Source organism: Penicillium cataractarum, assembly GCF_028827025.1.
Source record: "Penicillium cataractarum strain IBT 29864 chromosome Unknown utg000001l, whole genome shotgun sequence".
Taxonomy (NCBI): Eukaryota; Fungi; Ascomycota; class Eurotiomycetes; order Eurotiales; family Aspergillaceae; genus Penicillium; species Penicillium cataractarum.
Window position 1 is genome coordinate 3,550,471 of NW_026622737.1, and position 27,951 is coordinate 3,578,421.

Genomic DNA, 27,951 nt, shown 5'->3' on the forward strand with positions numbered 1-27,951 from the left:
TGCGCCCCCGAAAAGCTTCACCAGCCTCCGTATCTCCATACCAGCAACAATAACAGTGGGGTTCCCGGTTGGTTGCTAGGTGCTCCAAAGTCCAACCCAGTCTAAATCCACGCTACTTTGACCGCCTCTCACCCTGTAGCTAAGACGCACTTCGAAGGAGAACCTCAGAGCAGAAAAAAAAAATAGGGACCAAGCACTGTTCACCTGTTCCCCCCCACCTGTCAGATCTCATTCTCCTATTCTCCTTCTCTACCTGGGGGAAATCAAATACACGTCGAGAGCGTGGGGCTATCCCCCCCTTTCCTTTTTTCCTTGGGTACCTGGGCTTGTTAATATCAACACACCTTTCCCCGCTCGATCCTTTTTAACGAGGCCGCCGCCATGCCCTGCTTCAAAGGCTTGGCCGTGAGCATCCATACTCTGGATGGCCCAATCTCCGAATACTCGATCCAGCGACAGTCGCGAGCATCGCGCATAGCTTGCTTCATCCCGGTCCCTCCTCCGAAAGTCCCGGATTCCTCGTCCAAGGGTAAACCCGAACAATCGACCTTTGCAATCTCCATTACCCTCCTGAACCCCGGTCAGGATGTCCCGTATTCGACCCCGAAGCCGACATCCGATTGCCCCTCCCCCAAACCCAAGGTCGTCGGAGGCTTACCGGGCCAGACCGGCGAGCGCGGTCAATACTCCGGGTCGGTCGCACCATACCAGGCATTGACGAACTCTCCGAACGAAACCGTGGCGGCCTATATTTACTTTGATGGTAGACAAAAGGAAGAGGTGGCTACACTACTACGGAGAGGGGAAGAGACCTGGGTGAACTCGCGATGGGTCAGCGTGCCGGATTCCGAAGGTGGAGGTATCGCAGAGCGCGAGTTCCTATTCCGCGAGGTTGGTCTGGAACGCTGGCTAAATGGATTGGACCTGGAGGGCAAGGACGCTGCAGCCAAGATTGAACGACGGCGGCAGAAGATGGAGAAACGTCGTGCAAAGCGCGAGGCGGATAATGCGAATGGCATGGAGACGGAAGCAAGCAGCTCCAAGCCGAAGGATATTATGCGCTATGGCAATGACGAGAAGGCACCATTGGAAAATGTCTCTGATGATGATTTCTCCTCTGATTCCGACGATGACGACCCTATCCCCGAGACCACTGGCCAGATCAAGGTTGCTTTGTTCCGCGTGCTGGCTTCCGGCGAGATCAAGCGGGGCGAATACTCTCCGCAGTTCGATGCTCACGATGACGACGAGGAAGGTGGTCAAGGGAATAATGGCAGCAACGGAGATGCCGATGTCGACCATACTACTAGTTTTGCAAAGCCCAAGACATTGGATCCAAAGTCCATCAGCACCCAGACGGTCACCGGGATTGATCCTACGGATAAACCATATGCTATTTTCACGTTCATGTATCGAGGCGAGCGTAAGTACTTTCTTCTCGAACGGGTGATGCTGTTTTTGGTATGAGCTGTGTGCAAATGCTAACGTTGATGGGATTTGCAGGACAACTGCAGAAGATGGGGATATTGAAAGATCCCAAGGTGCAGGATACCCCCGCAGCCAAGCGGAAATCTATACAGGCAGACTTTTCGAATCTGGGCCCCCTCAAGTCTGAAGGAACTGTCGGGTTCCTCAACTTCCGCGATCATGACAGTGGCCGGAAGGGCAAGAAAGCCAACGATGATGAGATGGACAGTGATGATGATGATACCGACAACCCCATCCTAGGCAAGGCAGATGATGAAGAGGCAAAGGATGATGAACGATTCCTTTCCCCTGATGACATCAAGCGCCAGGGTGAACTGGCAGAGGGTGTCGAAAGGATTCGCGTAAGTCTTGGAATTGGAGGAGCACCTAATTGTATTTCAGACGTGCTAACCATGTTACAGCTCAAGCGTCAACACTCCGCCGAGCCCCTCTCTAGTGGCGGTGCTACCTCCAACGATACCCCTGCTTCGGGCACTACGCCTCCTGCAAGCATTGCACGGTCTACTACGCCGCCCAAGACCACACCCGCGAAACCCGCGGAGCCCGTCCAACCAACCGGAGATGTCACGGAAGCTTTCTTGGGCAGCCCTTTGAAGAAACAACGGGCCAGTGTGTCGGGTGCGGACGAGAATGCGCTGCGCCGTCGGATTGCCGAGTCATCTGGTCGCATCAACGAAGTGTTGGGCGACAGCAACGACAACAAGACGGCCAGCACGGGGTCATTCGGCGACAAGATTGACTCGCAGCCACTACCAGCCCCCATCCCGCAGAACGAGGATGAAGAACTGTGACGTTATCTCGGGGTTTCTCATAGCTTCTCTCTCTTTTTTCAAAAACCCAACCCTGGAAGGACTTTTGGATTGATAGACCAGACCGTCTCCCCTCTTCATGTGCAATGAGGAAAGATGGTTTTCTTCTAAGCGCTGTCGTCCATGCAACATTAGCATTGCCTTTTTTTCGTGTCTTTGTTGTATGTGTTCCGGGAGCGAATTGGAACTCTCGCCTTATTTTTTGTTCAACTTTTCCGTTCTCTTTTGGATTCCTCTCTCTCTCTACCGTGACGCCGTTATGTCCCCCCTACCTACACTACAGGAAGCATCCTTGGATTTGGAAGGAAAATACATTAGCTTGGGTCGCCCCATAGGCGGCATGATTATGAAAATGATAACGAGGTTTTGTGTAAGACTACAGAGTATAAGTAGATATCGAGTGCTTTGGTAGAGTTTATTGGCTAAGGCGTGGTAGACATGGTCAATTCTACAGTAGACTACTTAGAGGCAGGGGTGAGTGAACTTGGCTTCTGACAGGTTTCATCACCTTTCCCACCAATTGAGCATCATGATAACAATGTTTCTCCGATGTCTTCGACTGTCTCATTCATTCTTCGCCTCGTCGCGACTCCCGCTGGGCCAGCGCGGCAGTCTTCTCCACCAGGTGAATTCCCGCCCACATCCAAACTTGCCCGAGACTTTTCTCCGTTCGTACGACGACCCTCAGAGCATCATTGACAACCTATTTCTAGCCATTTCGTACTCTACGCACCAAATCCACCATGCCACTCGCCCGCTCCAATGATCCTCTGGTCTGGATCGACTGCGAGGTACATTTTTTTTCACTCCCCCACCTAAAAACCCCTTCCCATCTCACAAACCTTCTAGATGACGGGTCTCGACCCGGAAACCGACACGATCCTCCAAATCTGCTGCATCATCACGGACGCACAACTCCAAGTCCTAGAACCCCAAGGCTTCGACGCCGTCATCCACCACCCAGACTCAGTCCTGAACAACATGTCGGCCTGGTGCATCGACACGCACGGCCACACGGGCCTGACCGCCGCCGTGCGGGCCTCAACGACGACCGCCGCCGACGCCGCCGCCTCGCTGCTGGAGTACATCCAGCGCCACGTCCCCGCCCCGCGCACCGCCTTGTTGGCCGGGAACAGCGTCCATGCCGATAAGGCCTTTTTAGCCCGTGGGCCGTATGCGAAGGTGCTGGAGTATTTGCATTATCGCATTCTGGATGTGAGTAGTATTAAGGAGGCGGCGAGGCGGTGGGGGAGTGAGGAGCTTTTGGCGGAGGTGCCGGGGAAGAAGGAGGTGCATTTGGCGAGAGATGATATTTTGGAGAGTATTGAGGAGATGAGGTATTATCGGGGGAAGTTGTTTGGGTAGTGGATGATTATTACTAGTTGATTCGTTATGTTTTTGATACCAATTGAGTTTCTGGGTTCTGTTGGGGAGCTCTCTGCTCCGTGGGGGCAGTTGGTTTTTTGGAAGCTTCAAGGGACAAAATGCTATTGTTCTTGGTATTGCCAGGGGAAGAACATTCTATTTCTACTTCTACCTCTGTGTATGTGTTACACATCCTAGAAATAACCAGCTATCGTACAAAAATAGTCAAGGAGGAATTGAAAGCTGTGGATTGAACAAAAATCTTGCTCGGGCCCAGGCCCATGCACAAGCTGTCTCAGTTGGTCAAAGTATTTTAGTCTGTTGGTAGCTAAAGTGGGCTGGTTAGTGCCACCAAGTGGGATGATCAACACATGACGCCAGCCCCTCCCTCTCCTTCTGTCGGTGAACTTCCTCCTCCTCTTTCCTCCTCCTCACCTTTCCTCTCTCTCTCCAAAGTCTCTCATAATGTCGGTCCAAACCGTCTCTATCCAGCCCTTTGCTGACCAGAAGCCGGGCACGTACGTTGCTTATCTCCTTTCTCCACCCCTCCCTTGTGTAAACGACTAATTGACAACCCCCGTGCAGTTCTGGTCTCCGCAAGAAGGTCAAGGTCTTCCAGCAGCCCAACTACTCCGAATCCTTCATTACGAGCATTCTCCTGTCTATTCCCGAGGGTGTTGAGAACTCCTTCCTCGTCATTGGTGGTGATGGCCGTTACTACAACGATGAGGTGATCAACAAGATCGCTAAGATCTCCGCTGCCTACGGTGTCAAGAAGCTGCTGGTCGGCCAGAATGGTATCATGAGTACCCCCGCGGCCAGCAACCTGATCCGCGTGCGCAAGGCGACCGGTGGTATTCTGCTGACCGCCAGTCACAACCCCGGTGGTAAGTAAACAGAGCGTTAGCTTCCTCTTGGCTACTCAATTGAGCGCATTCCTTTCCAGATCACTAACCCTGTGATCATTGTTTAGGTCCGGAAAACGACTTTGGCATCAAGTACAACTTGGCCAACGGTGCCCCCGCCCCCGAGGGTGTGACCAACAAGATCTTCGAGACCTCCAAGACCCTCACCTCATACAAGTACGCCGACATCCCCGATGTCGACATCTCCACCATCGGTACCAAGACCTACGGTCCCCTCGAGGTGGAGGTGGTTCACTCTACCGCCGACTACGTGACCATGATGAAGGAGATCTTCGACTTTGACCTAATCAAGGAGTTCTTGAGCTCCCACAAGGACTTCAAGGTGCTCTTCGACGGTATGCACGGTGTCACCGGTCCCTACGGTGTCGACATCTTCGTCAAGGAGCTCGGGTTGCCCGCCAGCAGCACCATGAACTGCGTGCCCAAGCCGGACTTTGGCGGCGGTCACCCCGACCCTAACCTCGTGTACGCCCACGAGCTCGTCGAGGCCGTTGACAAGAACGGTGTGCACTTTGGTGCCGCCAGTGACGGTGATGGTGACCGTAACATGATCTACGGTGCCAAGACCTTCGTGTCTCCCGGTGACAGCTTGGCCATTATCGCACACCACGCCAAGCTGATCCCCTGGTTCCAGAAGCAGGGTGTCTACGGTCTTGCCCGTTCGATGCCCACCTCCGGTGCCGTCGACCGCGTCGCTCAGGCCCAGGGTCTGCAGAGCTACGAGGTGCCCACCGGCTGGAAGTTCTTCTGCAACCTGTTCGACGACAAGAAGATCTCCATCTGTGGTGAGGAGAGCTTCGGTACTGGTAGCAACCACATCCGTGAGAAGGATGGTGTGTGGGCGGTCGTCGCCTGGTTGAACATCATCGCCGGTGTCGCCAAGCAGAAGCCCGAGGAGACCCCCAGCATTGCCTCCATCCAGAACGAGTTCTGGAAGACCTACGGCCGTACCTTCTTCACCCGCTACGACTACGAGAACGTTGACAGCGACGGTGCCAACAAGGTTGTCGGCACCCTGGCCGATCTCGTTGCCAGTGACTCCTTCGTTGGCTCCAGCGTTGGCTCCCGTAAGGTTGTCGATGCCGGCAACTTCTCCTACACCGATCTCGACGGCAGCGTCTCCAAGAACCAGGGCCTGTACGCCAAGTTCGACGATGGCAGCCGCATCGTCGTTCGTCTGTCCGGTACCGGCAGCAGCGGTGCCACTATCCGTCTGTACATTGAGCGCTACGAGAGCGATGCATCCAAGTTTGGCCTCAGTGCTCAGGAGTACCTGGCCGACAACATTGCCTCCGCTCTGAGCCTGCTCAAGTTCAAGGAGTATGTTGGCCGTGAGGAGCCCGATGTTAAGACCTAAGCTGGAGGACTTTGTGTTTCTTGAATGTCTTGCGTGATCCACTGGATGGGGATCGCGAGGTTAATATTCTTTCCTGTTTGATATTGTTATTGGCACATGCTTGGAATGAGCTTATAACTATGATGATGAATGAAGAAATGGATGACGCGGTAGCGCGATGTATTGGATAGAACGAGGTCTTTTTATTCGAGTAATATGAATACGATGTTCGTTCCTCGGCATAACGTGTGTAGCTTTCAAAAGGTCAATAATACCAGCTTAATGGAAGCAATAGTCAAAATCAATATTATCGGCCGGTCATACTGATTTCCAACCGTCAACAAGGGTTATCACCAACTTCCAAGTCTTCCAGGTAATCTCCCCCCTCATATGGCCTAGTTGGTCAGCCAGGTTGGTCGCCACCTGGTTGGCCAGTGGGTGTGCCCATGTGGAGGAAAATGAGGGGAAAATATGGTTGACTGGTATCCGATGTCGAGCACAGCTCCACGGATGACCGGGCACACCCTAGGGGGGAGAGTGGGCGAGCGGGCTAACCCCCACCCCCCCCCCCGGCTCGCCGATTTCTTCTTTTTATTTTATTTAATAGATTAATCTCTCTTAGATCTTCTGTATTTAAAATATAATATTTTAAATGTATTATGGCGTTGTGGAGGGAGATTGTTTAGTGGGTGCAGCCCCAAGGAGTATGGACTTCGGCATCGTGGGATGGCGATGGAGCATTTTGATGGAGTATATAGGGAACTTGAAGGCTGAGGGTTCGATCCGGGGAGGGGAGGGATTCTTTTATCTGAGATCTCCTGTGCGGGCTGTTTGATATTCCTCGATTATCTAGAGAAATTATATCAAACTCCCGTCGAAAGCAGTCTTCGCAATAACAACAACAGAAGGATCCATTCAAAGCATCTCATTAATCATAAGTCATAAAATCATGGTATGGAATTTGCTTGAACCCCATCCCCCATCACGCAACAGATCCCTTCAACTTTTCCTCCCACCAAGTCTTCCACTTAACAACACGTTCCTCCCTCCTCGCCTCCTCCGCCGCAAAAACCACCGCATGACTCTGCACCGCTTCCTCAAGGGTACACCCGATAAACCTTGCCTGGGCAGTCTCAACATCCAGCCCCTTATTCATCACGGCATTGACAGCATTTACAAACTGTCCCGCAAGACCGTAATCACCACCACCATGCGACTCGGCCCTCTCCGGCGGCGGGCGGGGTACGTCGATAACCCTCGTCTTCGCAGACGCGAAATCATAAATGGAGATTGTATTGCTGTCGTACTCGATTTCCCCGGTTGTCCCGTATACACGACCCCGTCGCTCGCATTGTTTCTCCGTTGGCGCGATCATATGGAAGGTAGCCGTTTTGGCTAGTCGTTTCGGTTCGACTCCCTCGTCGTCCCAGGATAGCGTCACGACTTGGTCGTCGCAGACGTTGTTGTCTGCTTCGTAGACGCACCGTCCGTACCACGGTCTCGCGGCGATATCAGCGTCTGACTGAACGCGGACGTCGTAGTTTTCGCGTAGTCGTGAGAGTAGATGTTCTTTCGCGGCGGCGGCTCCTTCGCCTCGGTATACGTCTTCGATATCCGGACAGACAATGTCAACCGGCCACGTGCGATGGCCCTTTGCGAGGTGTCGGTCCTTATAGATTCGAACCGCGCTGTAGTTGCATTCCCGTTCGATGGGGCAAGAGATGCAAGACGTTGCGTCCCCGGCTGCGGCAGGTTTTCTGGCACGTCGGAACTGCGTCAATGATCCCGCTGACGAGATGGATCTTGGGAAATGTGGCTGTTGCGTGCTCTCGAGGGAAGTCGGCGAGCAGAGGAGCCATAGAATGAAGTCGATGTCGTGGCAGGATTTGGTGAGGAGGGAGCCGTCGCCGTTGGCTGTGGCGCGGCGCCAGTTTCCTCGGACATAGCTGTGCGAGAAGTGCCACCAGCCGACTGGCTCGGTGTGTTCGAGGGAGACGATGTCTCCAATGACACGGTCTGTGAGGAGCAGTTTGCGGAGGAGTGTGTTGTGTGGACTGTAGCGGAGGACGTGACCGATGGAAAAGATTGTTCTCGGCGACTGGGGTTCTTGGTTGGCGGATTGCGGGTTAGGTGGTTGGAGAGTTCGATAGACGGTTAGACAATCATCCAGGGAGAGAGCGAGGGGTTTCTCGCAGAGAATATGGAGGTTGAGCGGGGCGATAGCTTTGATAACTTCAACATGGGTCTCGTCCAGTGTGCAAATAAAGACTCCATCTACTCCGAGCGGGGGCGCATCTTGCTCAGCACCGGAGCTGTCGCTGGAGGCAGCCTTTTTGCGTCGCTCAATTTCCCATTGTACCCATTCCCTCCAGTCGGAAAATTCTTGTCCTTCGACTGGAGATCCTTCTGCCCCCCAAATATAGTTTCGTCCGAATTCGCGCCGCTTGAAATCGTGTGGCTCGGCAACGGCGTGGATGACACCGGGGGTGGTCGTTTTCACAGCGCGGGCGTAGGCATTTCCCCGAGAGCCGGCGCCAATGACGATGAAGCGAGGGGCTCTTGGCTCGGTATATGTAGAGGGATTGCCAGTGCTAACTGGGATGTCTGATGGAGGGGGTTGAGGCTCTTTCATATTGCTGGACGTTGTCAAAACGGACTCGGTGCGGGGATAGGTTGGACGTTCTAGCTCCAATTTGGTTCTTTTCAGCTCCTGAGAGTGTCCCTTCCTTAAATACCGCTTAGCAGTGGCAGGGTTGATGCTATTGGAGGCGTTTGATCGCTTTAAATAGAGAGTTGAGAGAGGACGAGGTTGCACTGGCGCGTTGTGTTGCATGCGGGGTATCAGCAACATCGGAGCCGCTCCTATTGGCCGTTGATCAAGTATATCATCTTTGGGCGTCAATGCTCCAAGTTCCGCTGGGATTTTTGTATATTGTTCAAGTAGTATGCGATAGAAACTGGTCTGTTAGTCTTATATTGAAGCTGTAATGAGAAGACTCGAAGGAACCAGTGTATCTGGACGCCCCTCTCAAGCAGGGGACAGTCTCCACTCCATTCAAACTAACCACGAAACTTACTACGAGTACCATCAACGGGATATGCAAGTTCTGCTCACGAGGTGTGTCTAAAAAGCTTGTTCACACGAACCAAAGAAGGTTAGTTATTATTCAGGGAAGTCTCTCTCATTGGGAATCCGTGGTTCGCCAGAAATTCCATTGTCCGCATGTCATGATGTCATGAGCAGCTTCTGGACCTCCTTCCCACGGGATCTTTATAGTATTTTCAAGGTTATAGATAGCGACCAGGGCCCAGAGCCAGTGAATGGGAATATCTGTACGGATATTTAAATCTTCTCTCTCGCCTCCGAAAAATATCCAAGCCTCTATCCCGGCACGCCATGTCTACTCGCATTGTTTCGGGTGACTGCTCCACCTTTTTAAGCGACGAGACTCTCCAAGAAGCCTATGAGCTTAATATCCAGACAAAAAATGGCAACATTGTCAGATTTGGCGAGCTTGTAGCGGGAAAAGGAGACTCGGTAACCACGATTGTTATCTTCGGTGTGTGATTTCGCGACTATCGAGTTAAAAATGCAGTCCTAACCTTGAAGATTTAGTGCGCCATTTCTTCTGTCTATATGATCAAGGCTATGTCAAAACACTATCCCAGCAGCTCACTCAGACCCTCCTCGATACCATCCCAGCCAGTGCCAAACCAGCCCAGGTGATCATCATCGGCTGCGGCGACCATTCCCTTATCGTGCCCTACATGGAAGAAACATCCGATGCCTTCCCCATTTACACTGATCCGACGGGGAAAATATACGAAACCCTACACATGAAACGGACAATGGAAGGATTTACTAGTCCCCCGCCCTATACACCGGAATCATTTCCTAGTGCTTTGGGTAAATGTCTGAAGCAAATATGGAAACGCGGGTGGGCAGGACTGAGAGGTGGCAATTGGAACCAGCAGGGTGGTGAATGGATCTTTCAACGGGGCAGACTCCGATACGCACACCGGATGGAAGGGGTGAACGATCACCTCACGGCGGATGACCTGTTTCATGTTTTGAAGACAAACCAGGGACAGGATAGACTATCGTTATCTTCAAGTTTGGATAAACCGAGCGGTGGAAAGGGAGAGATGGCCGAAGGAGGGAAAGAGTTTAATGGCAGTAGCGTTGGAAATGGAGGACCCTTGGTGACATCATAACTAAATCGATATACACGAGTACAGCAATACCTCGTCAGGCTCTTAATTCTCATATAGATGCAAGAAATCAAAATGTAAAAACAATATAAACTTCCAACAATTTTCCCATATGAGCAGAACGCACTCATGTACTTTTCAGGCGCCTCAAAATTGACAATGACAGCTCTTTCTTCACCTATTCTTCCACTTTTGTGTCACTAGAATCCTCGCTTCGAATCTCCTTGCGATCAAAGATCCGGGAAACCTCCTCCAGAGATCTTCCCTTTGTCTCCGGGAAGAGGAAATAGATAGTCACCAAGAACCAGGTCAAGCATCCCACATAGACAAGATAGTACTTCCACTGTATGGCCGTGAACGCGACAGGGTTGACGTATTGATTGAAGAAGCAAGCGACTGCATCCGTTGACAGTGTGATGGCCATACCCTTTGCCCGAAGTGGGAATGGCAGAATCTCGGCAGGATAGGCGATAAATAGCGGCGAGTATGCGAGATTGAACCCGGAGAAGAAGAGGAAGATCATAGGCACAACGGCTAAGCCGGCAGCTGCGATATGCATTTCCTGGAAGACCCCGGCCACGATAGTCATCAGGGAAAGGAAGAAGAGCATAATCATTGTTCCGAGAAGCCAAAGAATGCGCCGGCCATATCGCTCGGAGGCCACAGCGCCCCCTGCAGAGAGGAAGAGGTTCCAAACTTGCAGGCCCACATTGACTGCTGCTTGGTCTGCAGCACGGGTGACACCGACAGAGGCCAGAATTGGTGCGAGATAGTAGGAGATGATTCCTGGGTCATGTCAGTTGGATCGTTTTAAACTTCAACCATAATAAATCTTACCATTTCCAGCCCATTCCTGCATCAGACCAACCATGACACAAATAACCAGACGGTGTATATCGCCCTTGGACGAGAAGAACGAGCCCCAGCTTCTTGGCTCCAGTGCCTCGATACTGATAGTATTGCAGATCTGATGGAACTCATGCTGAACCAGCTCATCGTACTTGTCACCATTTGCGTGATATTTTGCCAGAATCTCCAGAGCCTCGTCATTCTTTCCCTTTGAGATCAACCAGCGAGGACTTTCAGGAACAATCAACAGACCCACCAGTTGGGCTATCGGGAAACAAGCTTGAAGCAGGCAGGCAGTACGCCATGACCAGCTAGTCGTCATAGACAATGTCCCAAAGCATACAGCCGCCGATGCAATCGATCCAATGCACCAACACGCGTTGTATAAAGCTGTTGCTGTCTGTCGCTGGCGTGGATGGGCAATCTCCGTGGCCAGTAGTGGAGCAGCAGTTTGGGCAGTTCCCACACCGGCACCAGCGAGTACTCGACAACCGAAAAAGGCCCAGTGACTCTGAACGAAGACCTGCAAGACTGACGATACGATAACCAAGCAGCATCCAACGCCAACACACCACTTTCTTCCCAGGGTATCCGCAATATAAGAAGCCGGAGTAAAGGCGAAGAATGCCCCCAAAGAGGTGGCAGCGATAAGGAGACCGAGGATGGTAGATTTCAAGCCGCCGATGATCATGGCAACTATATGAGAGATGTTCAGCATAAAGTTATTCTTGCCCAAGAGGTCAAAACGTACATTCAGGCAACACAAGCAATCCATTCATCAGACTCCCGTTATACCCCGTACCAGCAGACGACGCGAACATGAATGCAATCCCCAGATTCAACTTCCGTAGACCACGATCTTTGAGCCAGTTCTGATTCGTTTTGTTCGGAAGGATCTTCAACGCCTCCACTGGGGCATTCGGATTCATTGATGGCGCCATATTGTACTGCTAAGTGAGTAACCTCACCCTCACAGACCTGTTGCTCAGCACGAGGAATTAAATAAAGAAACTCATACTACCTCGAGCTAGCTTCTAATAAGCTTTATAATGCATGAAGCTCTCTAGTAAAAAAATTCTGCGGAACAAGGGATTTATCCACATTCCTCCCATATATTCCCGTGAAGCTTCCCTCTCAAGTGGAGTGTGGTCAAGCGATGATCTACTTAAAAGCGCGGGGAATGAAGGGAGGAATGGATAACCAACTCCGAAAGCACTGGGATAAACGCCGAGCTCCAATAGTCCAACAGACCTTGACGCCATATCAGTAAAGTACAAAAGATAAAGTCCTCACATGACGCATGTCTTAGTTAAAAACCCGGAAAAAAAGATCTGCTGGACTTGAAGGGAAAAAAATCATATCAGACAAATGTAAGAGATATGCAGCCCTAGCTAGCTAGCTATACCTCCTAGCTATCGTCCTCCCCATCCCCAACAAGTGAGGCATACCGGTTTCCCAGTCCACAGAACCCCTCGCACTGATCTCCAATGCCCCGATCTTTCTCAAGGATCTCCTCCAAGCTCCAGGCGATCCTCTCCGCGCCAAGCCTGGCTCCTTCAAGATTTGGAGCTCCAGGACCTAGTCGTAAACCCCCTAGTCGCCCTGTAATGTAGAGGGGTACATCTTCCCGCCACATGAGATCATCCGTGAGACAGGGAAGACCTTCTATGACTTCAATAGGGTACTGATCATTGATATTACTTAAGAGTGGCATTTCGCGGACATCGGAGCGTGCCCCCGTCGCAAAATAGATGTAGTCGATTGGTGGTAGGTTAGGGATCGGCGGATCGGTAGTCAGAGTCCATGTCTGTGTTTCGGGATCGTAATCGTGGGAAGTAATTTCCGTGCGTGTGTGAATGGATGCCCGATGGTGGGCAACATGCTGTTTGACTATTCTTGTGTAGCGAGGGGTGATGCTACCACCGTTGCGAGCAGACTTGATCATTTCGAGGCGTTCTGTTAAGAAAGGGAGCGATGAGACGTTAGTCATAGAAAATCCATCTTTAGTTCCAAACTGCATGTTGCTCACCTTCATCAGTGTCTGCTGACCAAAAAGCTGCCTTTTCCCAATTTTTATACTTTCCCATCCAGGGCAAGCTAAGATCAAAGTGTTTGACTACTCGCTCGTTAGTGATTCATTCCAAAGTAAAATTTGGAAGCATGTTATAGGTACCACCAACCTTTATATTCAGATCTCATCAGGAACCAAACTTTAGTAACCCCTTTTCGCACAGCCATGTCAACAATCTGAGCTGATGAAAGTCCGCCTCCCACGACGACCACGTTAGTCTCTCGTCTTTGCTGGATCTTGCTTCGCACGTTGGGACTCGGGAAGGTCTTGATTTCCATGCTGTGGCAGCAAGCCTCAGCCCCTTCCGTTGCGTTTGAAGGCTTCCAGGGGAAGATCTTTTGTATTCCAGCTCCACCGGCACCCATCGCAAGCACAACAGCCCGGCTATAGAATTTCTGCCCAGTCGATGTAGTCAGAGTGAATACCTTGGAATTGGGCGCCGCAACGTCGAGATTGTCCGGTAAGTATCCATGAGTGATGTCCGTAACCTCTTGTTTGAGGATCTGGCCGGGCTCGTTTAGGTCATACCGGTCGATGATGGAAGCGCAGTAGTCGGCGAAAAGATCAGTCGAGGGCGAGAAGTAGTCTTTGCGATCACGCTCGTCAATCTCGACTCCCAACGTCCTGTAGAAGTGCAACTATTAGTCTTGAATTCTGATAATTGTAAATGTAAAAGAATCCCCAAGAGCCAGCAAGAATCACATACTGAGGTTTTCCACTCTGCCGTCTCTTCTTCTTCTTATGCTTGCTCATTTCCTTCCCAACACACCCCGAAATCTCCCACAGATCCTCCTCTCTCCCAACTTCCTGCGTATAGGCCAACATCCCATCTCGATCCCCGGGATCAACATGGAAGAACATCGGACTCCGCAACTGCTTAATCTCCAACGTGCGAAAAGCGTTATTCCATCTCTGCATCCACTGATCACCCGTCCCATCCAAAACCAATGTCGATATCGACGTATTAGACGACGTCGACGAGTCAGATGCTAGCGAAGGCACGGATGATGTTGAATCGGTAGACCCGCGGCGGCTTGACTCTGGACTCGTCTCGTCTTTGCAGGGACAGGTTCTTTGTCCGCGGTTCCATTTCTCGGCTCGCACGCCGTTTTTCTTGGTGCGCCCTGCTTGGACGAGATTCATCTTGCCAGTGTGTTTTTTGATCCAGTGGTATCGCTGGTGTTCCTCGTCTGTGAAGACCGCCGAGGGAGTGTTTTCTCGAATACGGGAGGCGACGGCGAGGCCGCAGGGTCCGGCGCCGACGATGATCACGTCGTGGATTTCACTTGTGGAATTCATTGTAGTATGCTTGGTGTGGCTGGAACGAGAATCGTATCTTGACGAAGACGGTTTGTACGTAGAATTTCCGGTCTACGAACTTTCTAGAGGGGTGCTTGTCATTTATAGGGATGCAGTAGTCAAGTCTTCTGCAATGTCCTCACTATACGCCTGTCTATCGAGGTACTCTTTCCCCAAGGTCCTTTTAGTTAGTGATACGATCAATGCCGCAAGAGGAAAAGCGTATTACCCCACAGAACTAAATATTGATTGGGAACTGTCAACATCATGAGGACCTTGCGGGTGAATAATTCTGTTCATGAGTCTCCTCAGCAGATCTTGGTAGTACAAAGTTACAAAACCTTTATAATTCACACAGCAGCTTTCAAATTAACAATTCCCCTTCCTGGGAGGGGAAGGGCTAAAAGTAGAGGCTAGCCCTGAAAGTGTAACAGCCTAGCTTGAGTACTCCTATTATGCATAGTTCATGAGAAGGAAGGAAGAATATAGAACAAAAGACTATATTAACAGCAAAGCAAAATTCCATCCAGCGAAAAGGGGAATCCCAAATAAACCAACAATAGCCGCCAAAAAGCCGCAAAGCTCAAACCCAAACCCAAGTATACGCCAACCAAGCTCGAGATACCCACCAACACCGTACCAAGGAAACAAGAACAACAAAAATAATAACCAATGCCATCTCCAAGAAAAGCCAAACTCCATAAAATCCCAACATGCCATATCCAACGCCTATCCATGCCATGAAAATCACGATAACTCTCATTTATGCCATTTCTTCGTCTTCCCATCCCCAGCCCTCGTCCTCGCCGCACCACCCCCCTCCCGACGATGCCACGCATCCCCCGGCCAGACCCAACCACGCACACGCTTCGCATCCCGCTTCTCGCCAATCTGCGGTTCAGGAATCCATTGATCTTTCGGCTCAGCTAGGATCCGCTGTCTCGTGAGCGCACCCGGTCCGCCGACGTTGAGGTGGGCGGATGGTTGGTAAGGCAAGGGTACAGATTTAGAGAGCATCAGAAGGAAGTACAGCGCCATACTTGCTGTCATGGGCGCCGTGAAACCGTCTTCGGTGTCTTCCGGGCCTGGCGAGTCCTGATGCGAGTGTGATGAAGATGCGTGTGATGAGGATGAGAATGAGCGCGCGCTGATCGGGGTTGCGAGGGGCGGGGCGTCGTGGAGATTTGAGTGTTGTTGGACTACGGCCGTTTTGAGGGGAATTGGTGTTGCAATTTCTAGGAAGCCGAAGTATGGGACGTCGTCGCCCGCGTCGCAGCCGGCTCGTACGCAGACGAGTTCGATTTCGGTGATGATGAAGCCGTAGCGGCAGGAGTGTTCGCGCATGCAGCGCTGCAGGTGTGCTAGTCCATTGAGGTATTCTACGCGTCTATGGGGGGCTTCGTTGCGCATGCCGGAGTTCCAGCGGTCGAAGCTCTTGACGATGCCGACGAGGCGGCCGCGTGGGAGTCCGGCGCTTGTGCGCTCCGAGTCTGTGGCGTAGTTGGCGAGAAAGTGTGGGTGGCCGTGGTTTTTGTGGCCGGTGTGTATAATGTCTGGTGCGGCGTAGAGCTGGAGGTGCTCTGACCCCTGAGAGACGGCTAGCGCGGCGTTTACGCGTGGAGCATAGAGATCTCTGATGAGGCTGACTAGGGCAGGCTCGGATTCGGGTGCGAGACGGCCAGTGATCACGCTGACCGGGGGAACGAGAGAACTTGAGATCTCTGTCTTGAGGAGCTGCGTGAGTCCGTGGATGGAGTCAAAGGTTGGAATTGAGAAGGAGGTCCAACTGCGCAGGTTGCGAATGTCCCACCAGAAGTAGTCGTGCATGCCCCGAGTCGGGACTACACTCACGTTGCGAACCAGATTGATGGCTTGCGTGGGGGAAGTCAGGTAGGAGATTAGACTAGTAGAAGGGGGCGTCAAATCTTCCTGGGGACTTAGTAGAGCAACCGGTGATTGCTGGGCCTCGGATGACTGGTTGTAATCATACTGGGGTGATCGAACCGTCAACGGGTGTGGAGGTCGTACAGGTGATAGTTGCGGGACTTTTGCTGTCTGCCGTTGGGAATAGGACGGATGAACAACAATATTCGGGGTGATTGGGGTCACTGGCGTCGCCGGCGTGTTTGGCATTGTCTGTGCCTGCATTGCCGGCATGTACTTAGGAAGATGTCTGTAGGTAGGATATCCATACCGGCTGAGTGTAGCTTCGTCAATACCAGAAGTCGATACTGACCGGGAGTGGCCTCCACCAGGTTTGCGTCTGTGGGAGGGATTCACTGTCACTGGAGAAGACAAGGCCGAGTAGCTACCATGACCCGTAGTGACGATAGGTGAAATTGGAGATGCTAGGGCGAGCCGCTCTGATGCATCTTCCCTGTTACGCTGCAGAGGTGGCCGGCTGGGATAAGGCACGAATCCCGGTGGGTTGCGAGTGTTTGACAAGACACGTCGATGCCGCAATGGCCCACCTACAGATACGGGCTCAATGACAATATCTTGAGGGCGAATCTTAGGGAGAAGAGCTGGGCCATGATGGTGTCGAGTAGGCGACGTAGTAGGGCTGGTGCTGCCCGTCATTGTTGACCATGGAGATGAATCGTTGGAGTAAACGGATGAATTGGAGGCGTTACGACTGTGGGCTGATCCAATATGCACCTGGAGAGGAATTCCCGGGGGAGTCGTCGGCTGATACTGATTGTATTTCCCAGGCATGGCGCTGGTGGTAACCGTAATGGTGATGGTGGTGATAATAGTGGTGATTCTGGAAAAGAGCAGCCAGGCCGTGTTTGAACGAGTAGAACCCTATACTAAGATAGGAAGGGCCAGCTTCACGACGTTGGACGTCGTGAAGAAGGATATCAACGAATGTGTATCAAGGTCAAAGTCAAAGACCAAAAGGAGGACAGTCTAGATCAAAGCCTCTTGTTCAAGAAGACACAAGAACATGATCCAGAAAGAGAGAATGTGAGGATGTTAAAAGCTGCTTGTCGACAAGGCAGGTTTCAGAACAAACAAGAAGTCCAGAGGCCTATATAAACAAACAGCAGGAAGCAGGCCCACTGACGAACCCAAGCCGATCTGGATAACCTGAAACATGGAGAAGCACTCCATCGCAACGCCAACGGAGGCTCCTATTCTTTTTTTGGGATCCTGGCTCCGATCTAGACAGCTTCCCACGCGATGAAACGCGAAACTACCGACCATGCCTGAGGTCGCGCGACAGGGGGGGTACAGCAATCAGGGCCTGAAACTCCGACTAGGGGCTTTTCCCCTAGGCATAGTGCCGTTTCAGCGGACAGTCGCGCGTTAAAGTGTTTCTATATTTTGCATCAGGTTCGACGGTATTCTTCAGATGCCGAGTTGGGATTAGCGGGGCTGCAGCATGAGCAAACGCTTCTAAATTCAGCAACAATTAGGTCACATTTTCTGGGAAATTAGCGGACTCGCCGGTCAGCGAGGTGGTTTCCTGGTGGGAGCGCCATGCCTCAGGAATCGCCTAGTGGGCGGTTAGAGTCAAAGGGCAGGGAGAGAGGAGGGAGGATAAAAATAGCCCGGCGTGTGCTGTGACAGTGCATAGAATTTCAGGTCAGTGGGCTCAAAGAGGTAGGAAAGAAGAGAAGGGGAGCATAAAGTGTTGATCCGAGGCGTTCATGGTGGAATGTGGAGGTGTGATATGCAGAGCTCGGCGGCTACAGATGTACTCTGTACAGCCAGTCTCGAAATACGCGCCGGGGGGATCGTCACCCACTGCATATTATTGGAGGATAATGTCTCTTATGTCCCATAATTAGCAGACATATTGTTCACGTTTCAAGTAATTTAGGACAAATTATTTCAATCGGAAATCTTTAGTGGGAAAAACTGGAGAGTAATTTGGTTCGTATCATGTCCATTTAAATTGTGTAGTTCGTCCTGCCTCAATCTGATTGGGCCAGGATCTCTGCTTATCTCATCACGTTCATCGTCGCCAAGAGGCGAGAAAAATAGCTCAAGCCATTAAAAATCTCAGTAAGAAAAAAAAAGGGTGACAAAAAAAAAAAAAAAGAACAAAATTAGCAATGGTCAAACACATTGCATGATCTATACCGAAGTAGAAAAGCAACAAAAAAACGCTTGGGGGAATCTTTTCTGAAACCGTCTAAACAAGGGTCATATCCAACGGTAGAAGAAATGGGACGGAATAGGCACGGTCATTTTTGTTTAAACCTTTACTCCTTGATGGCGTACTGGCGGCGGAACATGTCATCAACCTCGGTGAGGTAGTAGACACCCTTCTGGAGAGTCTCGACGTTGCCGGAAGGCTTGAAGTTCTTCTTCAGGTGGGCGTGCTCACGCAGCTGGCACATGTCATCGTAGGCCTGGGGAGCCAGGACGGTGCGGGACTCGAGACGGTTCTTAAGATCCAGCTTCTCAACCATCTCGGAGACATCACCAACGATCTTGGCACTGAACATGGAGGAAGCCAGACCACTGCCGTAGGAGAAGAGAGCGATGCGCTTGGGCTCGCTAGGGGAGAAAGTGACGTGGCTCAACAGACTGGCCAGGCCGGCGTAGACGGTAGCAGTGTACATGTTACCGCACAGGGTGGCAACCTGGAGACCGGGCTGCACACGCTCGGCGAAACGCTTCTTGGTGAGACCCATGAAGGTCTTCTCAACGGCCTTGTCGGTGAGGGAGGCGGCGTAGTCGAGATCGCGCAGCTCGGGGGCAACCTCGGCGAAGGCGGGGTGGGAGGGGTTTGCCAGGAAGTCGTTGTAGAGCATACGGCCGTAGGACTTCTGGACGAGCTTGCAGGTAGGGGCGTGGTAGAGGATGTAGTCGAAGTGGTCCAGAGCGGTCTGAGACTCGTCGGCAACACCGTTGGTGCCGTTCTGGTTGGCCTTGAGTACCTTCTCACGGGCGTGGTAGGCCTTGTAGCAAGCATCAACAGCCTCGGTGTAGCAGCGGAGAGAGTGCTGACCATCGACAACGGGGTACTCGCTGGTGAGGTCGGGCTTGTAGAAGTCATAAGCGTGGGTGAGGTAGGAGCCACGGAGACCAGGCTCGAAGACGATAGGGGCGTCGGGGCCAATCAGCATGGCAACGCAACCAGCACCACCGGTGGGACGGGCAGCACCCTTGGCGTACAGAGCAATATCACCGCAGACAACGATGGCGTTACGGCCGTCCCAGGCGGAGGACTCGAGCCAGTTGATGCTGTTGAAGACAGCGTTGGTACCGCCGTAGCAGGCGTTGACGGTGTCAATACCCTCGATGTTGGTGTTGCCGGAGGGAGTGAAGAGCTGCATCAGGACGGACTTGACGGACTTTGACTTGTCCAGGAGGGTCTCGGTGCCGACCTCGAGGCGGCCGATGGACTTGGGGTCGATGTTGTACTTCTTCATGAGGGAGGAGAGGGTGGTGAGAGCCATGGAGTAGATGTCTGTATAAGGAGCAGAATGTTAGTATATCCGTGTCTGTATGTTCTCTTCTCATCGGGTTCGCCATTGGCAGTACATACCCTCGCGGTCGTCGCAGAAGCTCATCTTGGTCTGGCCGAGGCCAATAGTGTACTTGCCAGCACTGACGCCATCGTACTGCTCGAGCTCGGCCTGGTCGACACACTGGAAAGGGGGAAAGAGAAAGTTAGTATTTGACGGATTCAGGGGGGGGCAATTGACTTCAAGAAACTTACCTGAGTAGGGAAGTAGACCTCAATGGCCTTGATGCCGATGTTCTGGGGGCGGGCAGACATGGTGGGGGAGGGGTTGTGTATGTTTTGGAGGGGTTGAAGGAAGAGGAACGACACAACACGGGCAGAAGGGCAATTGAAGGAGTGTGAAAGAAAGGAGGATAGGAGGTGAGAAAGAAGGAAATCTTTATACAAAGACGAAGTATTGCCGGGGAAATAAAGCCAGGCCACAAGGAAAAGGAGGTTGTTGTGTACTCGGATCTACAGTGTACGTTCAGTCACCGTCACTTATTTTTTTTTTTCGGCGGTGGAGCAACGAGAGACGCTTCCCTTGAGCCGAACTATGATTTCTTCCGTTGGAACTGGATTTACGGGGCTAGTTTTAGATTAGATCAAGGAATGGTTAATCTGGTTAGTTTAATTAACTCATGCTTGACTTTGTTAGGATCTCGCTAGAAGAAGAATGCAGACTTGAGGGTACAAGTTGTATGGTCTCGTGCTTCCCCCCATATACTATCAAGCACTAACATTAAGTCTAAAATGTACATTGTACTTGTAGTACCTACGGAGCCTGCAGTATTACGTAGTAAAGTACAGTAGTTTATAGCTCAGGAATATTTATTCAATAATTGTACCAGTTGCCCAAGACCCCCCGCCACTGCCGTCCGCCGCTGGGGGTATATCTCCTCCCGAGTCCAACGAGCCTCTGGTGATTCCGATCTGTGATTGGTTGGCTCTTAAATATTCCGTGCAGTCCTACTTCCATCAACTATTAGGCTGCGAGTAGCTATAAGTATTTTCATGTTCACCGCTTCCCCCGAGTCCCCTCGTGCATCTACCGGGTCTACTCCGGACTCCATACATTCTTCGCGATAAAACACCAAATCCACTTTAGAGGGGTCGCGGGTCCGGAGTTTACCCCTTTTAAGCCTGTTCTCGGGTTTACACCTGAAGTATAGTTAACGAGACTATGCCGATCTTGCTGCCTTACCGTAGGGTTTCTATGTATCTGCCACGTATGAACTACTAAATTTCCATTTCTCTCTATTTCGTTGGAGGCCACTGCTCGAACCCTCGATATGCATATATATGTCTATGCATGTGATAGGTAGTGCTAACTATGAGTACCCCTTATAGTAGTATTTGATGTACACTCTTTCTAGATTACCACGCCGTCTACAGAGTAACTCTTGCAATCAGTTTATGATGCCCGAGACATCTACATGAAGCCACTTTGCTGTTCGGGTTATCACAGTCCGCTCCAGATGGCTCCCGCGTAGAACTCGGCCATCTTATCTCGGATCTGGTGTGTATCCACTCTGTCCGAGGGGCTGTTTTTCTCTCTTCTTTACTTAGGAAACGAATCAATCTTCACCGAAGAGGTGGATCACTCGATCCGATTGCCTCCGTGCCACTATAATGATTACTCCATGAGTGGCATCACTTCGGATGCGTGAGACCCTTGCCAAGTAGGATTCAGTGTGGTGGTAGGTGGTAGAAACTTCCTTTTTAACGACTCCAAACCTATGACAGTATGAAATTGAGCGAGTTCGCTCCGAGTCGATTGGTACAACCGAAGGCGTCAAATAATGTACCTGACATTAAAGCGTCGTACCTGTCAAGGAGTGGACCACCCCGTACTTTAGCCCCCTAGGGAATGATCGCCTAGGAGAAGTGTCGGGATGCATCAGCCACCTACTATTTACTCAAGTGTGATTTCCTGGTGTTTCAAACCGTTAAACAATTAGCATAGGTATGGCGATATTTCTAGTGCCAATGTTGCCAATGCTACCATTCAGGTGTCCCACGACGCGCGTTGGCCAGAAGGCCTCTCGGCGTGGGTCACTGCGCCACGAGAGAGAAGTCGGGGGGGGAACCTCAAAGGCAGCCAAACTCTCTCCTCCCCCGTCTTTTGCGATCTGCAATCTCTCAACCTTCGACCACCACCCGCCACAACTAATCCCCATCTTCCCACGACAGAGTGGGGGATGATGCTGGTCATTCGTTTCCCTTCCTAGACAAAGCAGATCATGATCTTCCAGATCGCAGTATCCGCGTCTTCCGCTTGCCCCGGCTCCCCCGAGCTGACCCCGTGCCACCATGGGCGACGATAAGTTCGAGTACAAATCCCTCCCTATCCCAACATACGAGGAAGCCACTGCCCAACCTTCCTCCTCCCGGTCCGACCTGGGCGACGGCACCGATGCCGAACGACAAGGTCTCCTAGGTCGCGAGGCCTCCAACTATCAACCCCCGACGGTAGAATCCGAGCGCGGTAGTCTCGATGACCTCGCTTCTTCCGCATCGGGCTCGACCCGGGGGTCGACCGATGAACTACGGAGGGAACTGGATCAGATGGACGTCGATGACTCCGGACAGGGGTCCTCCAGTGGTAGTCGTCCCCGGTTACGACATCACTTCTCCAAACGGTTCTCCAGTCTCACCCGCACGCTATCCGCGATTCAACGACCCCTGCAACGATACCTCCCGAGCATGCCCAGCTTCCGTTTCACGATAAATCTAAGTGATACCCGGGCGCGCCTGAAGGACCATGGCTGTATTATGCTATTGCGGCTATTTGCATTGCTGCTGGTTGTTTCCTTGGTTTATGTCTTCTTTATCGGAGATATCTTCAATCTGAACAACCGCATGGTTATGGGCCAGTCCTACAGTTCGTCGTCGGTGGAGAACTTTATTCAGGGGCATATCAACGAAACCAACATCGCCGAGAACTTGAAGCTGGTCGCTGGTAATACTCGTGTCGCAGGAACCGAAGGAAGCTTTGTGCTGGCAGAATGGATCGAGCATGAGTTCTACAAGGCTGGTTTCGATGAGGTGAAGCGTGAAGAGTTCCAGGTCTACTTGAACTATCCTCGCGACGACGGTCGCAAGGTGGCAATCGTGGATCCGCCTCATCTAGTTTGGGAGGCCACTCTCGAAGAGAACGGCGCCCAGTACCCCGTGTTCCATGGACATTCCAAGTCTGGAAATGTGACGGGACCTCTAGTGTATGCCAACTTTGGATCGCGCGAAGATTTCAAGCTTCTAGCCGATAAAGGTATCTCCGTTAACGGCTCGATTGCTTTGGTACGATACTACGGAACTGAAGGTGATCGGGCACTGAAGATCAAGGCTGCCGAACTGGCTGGAGCGGTGGGTTGTATTATCTATTCCGATCCAGCTCAAGACGGCTTTGTGCAAGGTCCTGCATACCCGAAGGGCCGTTTTATGCCGTCGGATGGTGTACAGCGAGGTGGTGTCAGCCTCATGTCCCATATTGTTGGCGACGTTCTCAGCCCGGGTTTTGCGTCTACCCCGGACGAGAAGAAACGATTGTCCCCAGAAGACAGTCCTGCCTTGGTTAAGATCCCAAGTTTGCCCATCGCCTGGCGCGATGCGCAGCGACTCTTGCAGGCGATCGAAGGTCATGGGTCCAAGGTACCGAAGGAATGGGTCGGCGGAGTGCCCAAAGTCCAAGAATGGTGGACGGGCGATAAAAGTTCGCCCACGGTGCACTTGATGAACCTACAGGATGAGGTCGAGCGACGACCTATTTACAACGTTCATGGAACGATCATTGGATTGGAGGAGCGCGACAAGAAAATCATTGTCGGTAACCACCGAGACGCGTGGTGCTTAGGCAGTGTCGATCCCGGCAGTGGTACTGCCGTCTTCTTGGAAATCGTGCGAGCCTTTGGCGAGCTGCTCACATACGGGTGGCGCCCACTTCGGACGATTGAGTTTGTGAGTTGGGATGGAGAAGAGTATAACTTGATTGGTTCAACCGAGCACGTCGAAAAGGATATTGATAATCTCCGAGCCAACGGATACGCCTACCTGAATGTCGACGTGGGTGTGTCAGGCTCCAAATTCCGTGCAGCAGGGTCGCCAGTCTTTGAGCGCTCAGTACATCAGATCTTGGGCCGTCTCTCCGACCCTTTCGCCAACAAGACGCTAAAGGAACTGTGGGATGAAGGAGGCCAGCGACTCGAGCCCCTCGGTGCCGGCAGTGACTATGTCGCGTTTCAGGACATTGCCGGCACTTCAAGCATTGATTTCGGCTTTGAAGGCGAGGCATACCCTTACCACAGCTGCTACGAATCATACGACTGGATGGAGAAGTTTGGCGATCCCGGCTTCGTGTACCACAAGCTTCTCGCCCAGTTCTGGTCGCTTCTCTTGTTGGATGTTTCAGAGAACCCAATGTTGCCGTTCGACATGGAAGCCTACGGCAAATCTGTGACCGGATGGGTGAAAGACTTGGATGAATTTGCCAAGAGCAAGAACGCCGAGGTCGACTTGCAACTCATGTATAATGCTGCTGCGGAGCTCGAGGCAAACACGGCTCGGTTTCAGGCCTGGAATGATGTTTGGCACGATAGTGTCTGGGGCTCTGGTGGATACGAGAGCAACGTCATGGCGATCCAGCGGGTCAATCACAACGTTCGAATGGCCCAATTTGACACTCATCTCTTGGATCTAGAAGCGGACGGCGGTGTAAGTGGTCCCCTTTTCCCTTATTAATCTGGTTGTTTATCTCCGACTGACGGTATTGCTTGTCTCTAGATCCCCAACCGAACCCAATTCCGCCATGTCGTCTTCGGTCCAGAACTTTGGTCGGGCTACGATGCTTCCATCTTCCCTGCGATTCGCGACAGTATCAATGCCGGGAACTGGACACTCACCCAACACTGGATTGACCGGGTCGCCAACACCATTCACTTTGCCAGCAACAAGCTCCTGAATTAAATGTAATCTACCTCCTGCAGCACACTCTCACTGCCACCTATCCCCTAATCTCTCACCTCACGTTCCCTCCATCCTCTCTATCTCTCCTCGGCCAACCTTCCACCATCATGCATACCCCATACGCCTTTCTTGTCTCTTTTCTCGGCATCTCGTCGTCTCGTTTTCTTCAGGATCCTATCCGAGCGTTGTACAGCCTAGCCCCGATTGGATCCCGCTCTTGTTACCCGCACTCTGGATTCTGGATCTCCGTCCTTGCATATCTGGAAGATCCATCAGCCGGTTTCTTTCGCGTATCATATACCAGCGGAGCTATATTTGCCCTCTGTTTTTGTTTACTTTCATAGCGGAATGCTCTAGAAATATGGAACTGGGTACTTACTTCAATTGATCATAGTACATATGCTTATGGAAAATTGATCTATAGACTTGTTTCTTGCTATATGTAGAACAACGCCCTCGTAACTTGCCAAGGTACTTTAATTCTTCGGGCTGCACCGGAAACACTGAATCATGTGGCTATATGCATCCATGTGCTAAACATGTCGATATATCACACCCGACCAAATCCCAAATTTGGGGTGGTCGGCCGCATTGCCCCATTCGGCACGAAAGACTCAATTTTGGGGCGATCCAAGGTAAACCCTCAATCTACAGGAAACACTTTCCTGCGTCGCAGGGTCTCGCTCTCACTGTTTTATGATCTATACTCTATGCAAATGCCGAATACCGCGGTTCGGTACTTCTGCGATTGAAATTAATTAAGATCGGAGGGTTTTGATTTTTTGGATGTCCCATACTCAGTGATCATGCCCGTCTTTTGAAACAGCCTTCGCCAGACCGGCTAATCATCGGAGATCAACGGCACGTACAGAGTCCAATTAACTTATAGTGGTAAGAACTAATGTTCACACGAGTCAACTCTTAAAAAGAAGGATGGAGTCTGGAATTTAGGGCTTCGATGATAAATTAACGATAACCAAGGATCTACCGGGGAAGGATCGCAGGGACCACAAACTAATCTACAAGGTTCGCCCGTTTGCCCGTTTGCCCGTTTGCCCGTTTGCCCTGTTGCACGGTGAAACATCGGGCTGTGAAACAGGGTCCACCGTTTCAGTAGCCTTGTCAATTGCCCGATTGGTCGACGTCAAGTATACAACTGTCGACCGAACTTGGGTCGACCTACATCTGGACATCCAGAAGAGGAAATGGGAAAATTTGATCATCCTCGGTTGGGATAGTCGGGATGTTTCAAAATCGAGGGAAGAAAGGATATAAAAACAGTCCATCTGGCCTTCGCCAGGAATGTCTTTCAAGTTGCCCTTCATCCAGTCGTTCGATTCCTTCGTAATCAATTTGCATATCCCTCTTGAAGAGCTGGTCTCTTTGCTTTTCTCTACTTTATTCTCTCGTTATCATTTATCTTCGCCATGAAGACTGTCGTCGCTCTTTCTTTGGTTGTTGTTGCTCTTGGGGCGCCCACCAAAACTATTGAGAACCGCCAGTTCGGCAGTCTCGGTAGTGGCCTGGGTGCTCTGTCCTCCCTCATTCCTAGCTCCGGCAGCGGTCTTAGTGGTCTTAGTGGTCTCGGCTCTCTGGGAGGATCTAGCAGCGAGAGCGGTCTCGGCGCCCTGGCTTCTCTCATCCCCAGCTCCTCGAGCAGTGGCCTCAGCGGTCTCAGTGGTCTTAACAGTCTCAGCGGCCTCGAGTCTCTGGGAGGTTCCAGCAGCGACAGTGGTTTGGGAGCCTTGGCCTCTCTTCTGCCCAGCTCGGGCAGTGGCCTCAGTGGACTCGGCGACCTTAGCAGTCTCGGTTCCCTAGGTGGATCAAGCAGCGACAGCGGCCTCAGTGCGCTGGCCTCTCTTATTCCCAGCCTGGGTTCAGGTCTGGGTGATTCCTCTTCCAGCTCCGGTATCAGCAGCCTGCTAGGAGGCCTTTCTAAGCGGCAGCTCACAAGCTCGATTACTGCCAACGACGTCACCGACAAGGCTAGCTGCAAGGAGCTGACTTTTATCTTCGCTCGCGGTAGTGATGAGTTGGGCAACATGGGCTCCGTGGTTGGCCCACCCGTTGCTACTCAGTTGAAGTCCTTGACTGGCAACAAAGTTAATGTTCAGGGTGTGACCTATGCAGCGACTGCTGAGGTAAGTGCATCCATCATTTCCCGTTTGAGTGTGATACCGAGTCACACTTGCATACTTGCATACTTGGTGGGTCATAATCAACTGACGGGTTGAATTAAAATCCAGAGCAACGTGGCCCTCGGTGCTAATGGCGGTCCTATCATGGCCAATCTGGTCGAGACTGCTCTCAAGCAGTGCCCCGATACCAAGGTCGTGCTGGGTGGTTACTCGCAGGGTTCGATGGTCGTCCACAACGCCGCAAGCCGCCTGACGGCCGACCAGGTCGCCGGTGCCGTGCTCTTCGGCGACCCATTCAAGACTCAGGCCGTCGGCAAGCTGGATAGTAGCAAGGTCAAGGAGTACTGTGCTAGCGGTGACCCCGTCTGCGAGAACGGATTTAACGTGATGGCGCACTTGACTTATGGCAGCGATGCTAAGGAGGCCGCGCAATTCCTCATCCAAGCTGCCGGACTTTCGACTTCCTCCTGAGTCATTCGGGATGCCTGAAGAGGTATACGGTTGGACGCAGTGGGGAATCCGCAAGGGGGGTGGGGGTGGAGTGTCATGGTGTGGTGGATATGAGCTAGGATCTGTATGTTAGATGAGTCAATTGAGCCTCTCGGCCAGGCTTCACGAAGAAGAACCGGGCTTAGGCCATAAGGCTATGCCCGAACGGCGATAAACCGTCGAAGACACGTGCGAATGAATCAATCACCGTTATGGATGCCATCATGCCAAGAGCCCCGTCATATTACCAAAGCCAGATCCAGATCTTGAATTGTAAGCAAACGCAGCCTCGTGTTCGGCAGGCCGAGTTTTCGTCCTTGGGTATTGACGAACCGGAGACTTTTCGTAATTAAGCGGAGGGCGCCACGGAGATAAGAATGCGTCAAAGTTCGGAGCTCGGGGCAATTACGACATGCAAGAATATCGACATAGTGGAGCCCTCAGGACAGCCATGTTCAACGACCGGGATGGTGATTGGATGGAAATCTGGATTTCTAAGGAGATGAATAATATTCATTGGGCCATCCATGGGTTGGGAACCAGATT

At 51.8% G+C, this 27,951-nt stretch overlaps 11 protein-coding genes across 11 annotated transcripts; 6 read left to right on the top strand and 5 right to left on the bottom strand.

Annotated features, from left to right (window-relative positions):
• Positions 1-381: 381 nt before the first annotated feature.
• Positions 382-2,279, top strand: N7496_001215 (uncharacterized protein; the record flags this gene model as incomplete). The annotated part of the gene is made up of 3 exons (XM_056694146.1): positions 382-1,423; positions 1,504-1,829; positions 1,890-2,279. The coding sequence occupies 3 exons, from the start codon at positions 382-384 to the stop codon at positions 2,277-2,279; spliced, it is 1,758 nt and encodes a 585-aa protein (XP_056560875.1).
• A 761-nt stretch (positions 2,280-3,040) lies between these two features.
• N7496_001216 (oligoribonuclease) lies at positions 3,041-3,662 on the top strand (the record flags this gene model as incomplete). The annotated part of the gene is made up of 2 exons (XM_056694147.1): positions 3,041-3,088; positions 3,147-3,662. The coding sequence occupies 2 exons, from the start codon at positions 3,041-3,043 to the stop codon at positions 3,660-3,662; spliced, it is 564 nt and encodes a 187-aa protein (XP_056560876.1).
• A 465-nt stretch (positions 3,663-4,127) lies between these two features.
• Positions 4,128-5,945, top strand: pgmA (phosphoglucomutase PGM2; the record flags this gene model as incomplete). The annotated part of the gene is made up of 3 exons (XM_056694148.1): positions 4,128-4,180; positions 4,248-4,549; positions 4,636-5,945. 3 exons carry the CDS (start codon positions 4,128-4,130, stop codon positions 5,943-5,945), a joined length of 1,665 nt encoding a protein of 554 aa, XP_056560877.1.
• Positions 5,946-6,906: 961 nt separating this feature from the next.
• Positions 6,907-8,556, bottom strand: N7496_001218 (Gfo/Idh/MocA family protein; the record flags this gene model as incomplete). The annotated part of the gene is made up of 1 exon (XM_056694149.1): positions 6,907-8,556. One exon carries the CDS (start codon positions 8,554-8,556, stop codon positions 6,907-6,909), a length of 1,650 nt encoding a protein of 549 aa, XP_056560878.1.
• Positions 8,557-9,321: 765 nt separating this feature from the next.
• Positions 9,322-10,139, top strand: N7496_001219 (peroxiredoxin-like family protein; the record flags this gene model as incomplete). Its single annotated transcript, XM_056694150.1, has 2 exons — positions 9,322-9,484; positions 9,541-10,139. The coding sequence occupies 2 exons, from the start codon at positions 9,322-9,324 to the stop codon at positions 10,137-10,139; spliced, it is 762 nt and encodes a 253-aa protein (XP_056560879.1).
• A 175-nt stretch (positions 10,140-10,314) lies between these two features.
• On the bottom strand, positions 10,315-11,926 carry N7496_001220 (uncharacterized protein; the record flags this gene model as incomplete). Its single annotated transcript, XM_056694151.1, has 3 exons — positions 10,315-10,922; positions 10,974-11,681; positions 11,737-11,926. 3 exons carry the CDS (start codon positions 11,924-11,926, stop codon positions 10,315-10,317), a joined length of 1,506 nt encoding a protein of 501 aa, XP_056560880.1.
• Positions 11,927-12,393: 467 nt separating this feature from the next.
• N7496_001221 (FAD binding domain protein) lies at positions 12,394-14,355 on the bottom strand (the record flags this gene model as incomplete). The annotated part of the gene is made up of 4 exons (XM_056694152.1): positions 12,394-12,941; positions 13,015-13,101; positions 13,166-13,680; positions 13,763-14,355. The coding sequence occupies 4 exons, from the start codon at positions 14,353-14,355 to the stop codon at positions 12,394-12,396; spliced, it is 1,743 nt and encodes a 580-aa protein (XP_056560881.1).
• Positions 14,356-15,114: 759 nt separating this feature from the next.
• On the bottom strand, positions 15,115-17,070 carry N7496_001222 (uncharacterized protein; the record flags this gene model as incomplete). The annotated part of the gene is made up of 1 exon (XM_056694153.1): positions 15,115-17,070. The coding sequence occupies one exon, from the start codon at positions 17,068-17,070 to the stop codon at positions 15,115-15,117; it is 1,956 nt and encodes a 651-aa protein (XP_056560882.1).
• A 1,496-nt stretch (positions 17,071-18,566) lies between these two features.
• On the bottom strand, positions 18,567-20,092 carry erg13 (hydroxymethylglutaryl-CoA synthase; the record flags this gene model as incomplete). Its single annotated transcript, XM_056694154.1, has 3 exons — positions 18,567-19,780; positions 19,859-19,961; positions 20,033-20,092. The coding sequence occupies 3 exons, from the start codon at positions 20,090-20,092 to the stop codon at positions 18,567-18,569; spliced, it is 1,377 nt and encodes a 458-aa protein (XP_056560883.1).
• A 2,037-nt stretch (positions 20,093-22,129) lies between these two features.
• N7496_001224 (M28 family metallopeptidase) lies at positions 22,130-24,778 on the top strand (the record flags this gene model as incomplete). The annotated part of the gene is made up of 2 exons (XM_056694155.1): positions 22,130-24,526; positions 24,596-24,778. The coding sequence occupies 2 exons, from the start codon at positions 22,130-22,132 to the stop codon at positions 24,776-24,778; spliced, it is 2,580 nt and encodes an 859-aa protein (XP_056560884.1).
• A 1,427-nt stretch (positions 24,779-26,205) lies between these two features.
• N7496_001225 (carbohydrate esterase family 5 protein) lies at positions 26,206-27,387 on the top strand (the record flags this gene model as incomplete). The annotated part of the gene is made up of 2 exons (XM_056694156.1): positions 26,206-26,919; positions 27,025-27,387. 2 exons carry the CDS (start codon positions 26,206-26,208, stop codon positions 27,385-27,387), a joined length of 1,077 nt encoding a protein of 358 aa, XP_056560885.1.
• Positions 27,388-27,951: the final 564 nt, after the last annotated feature.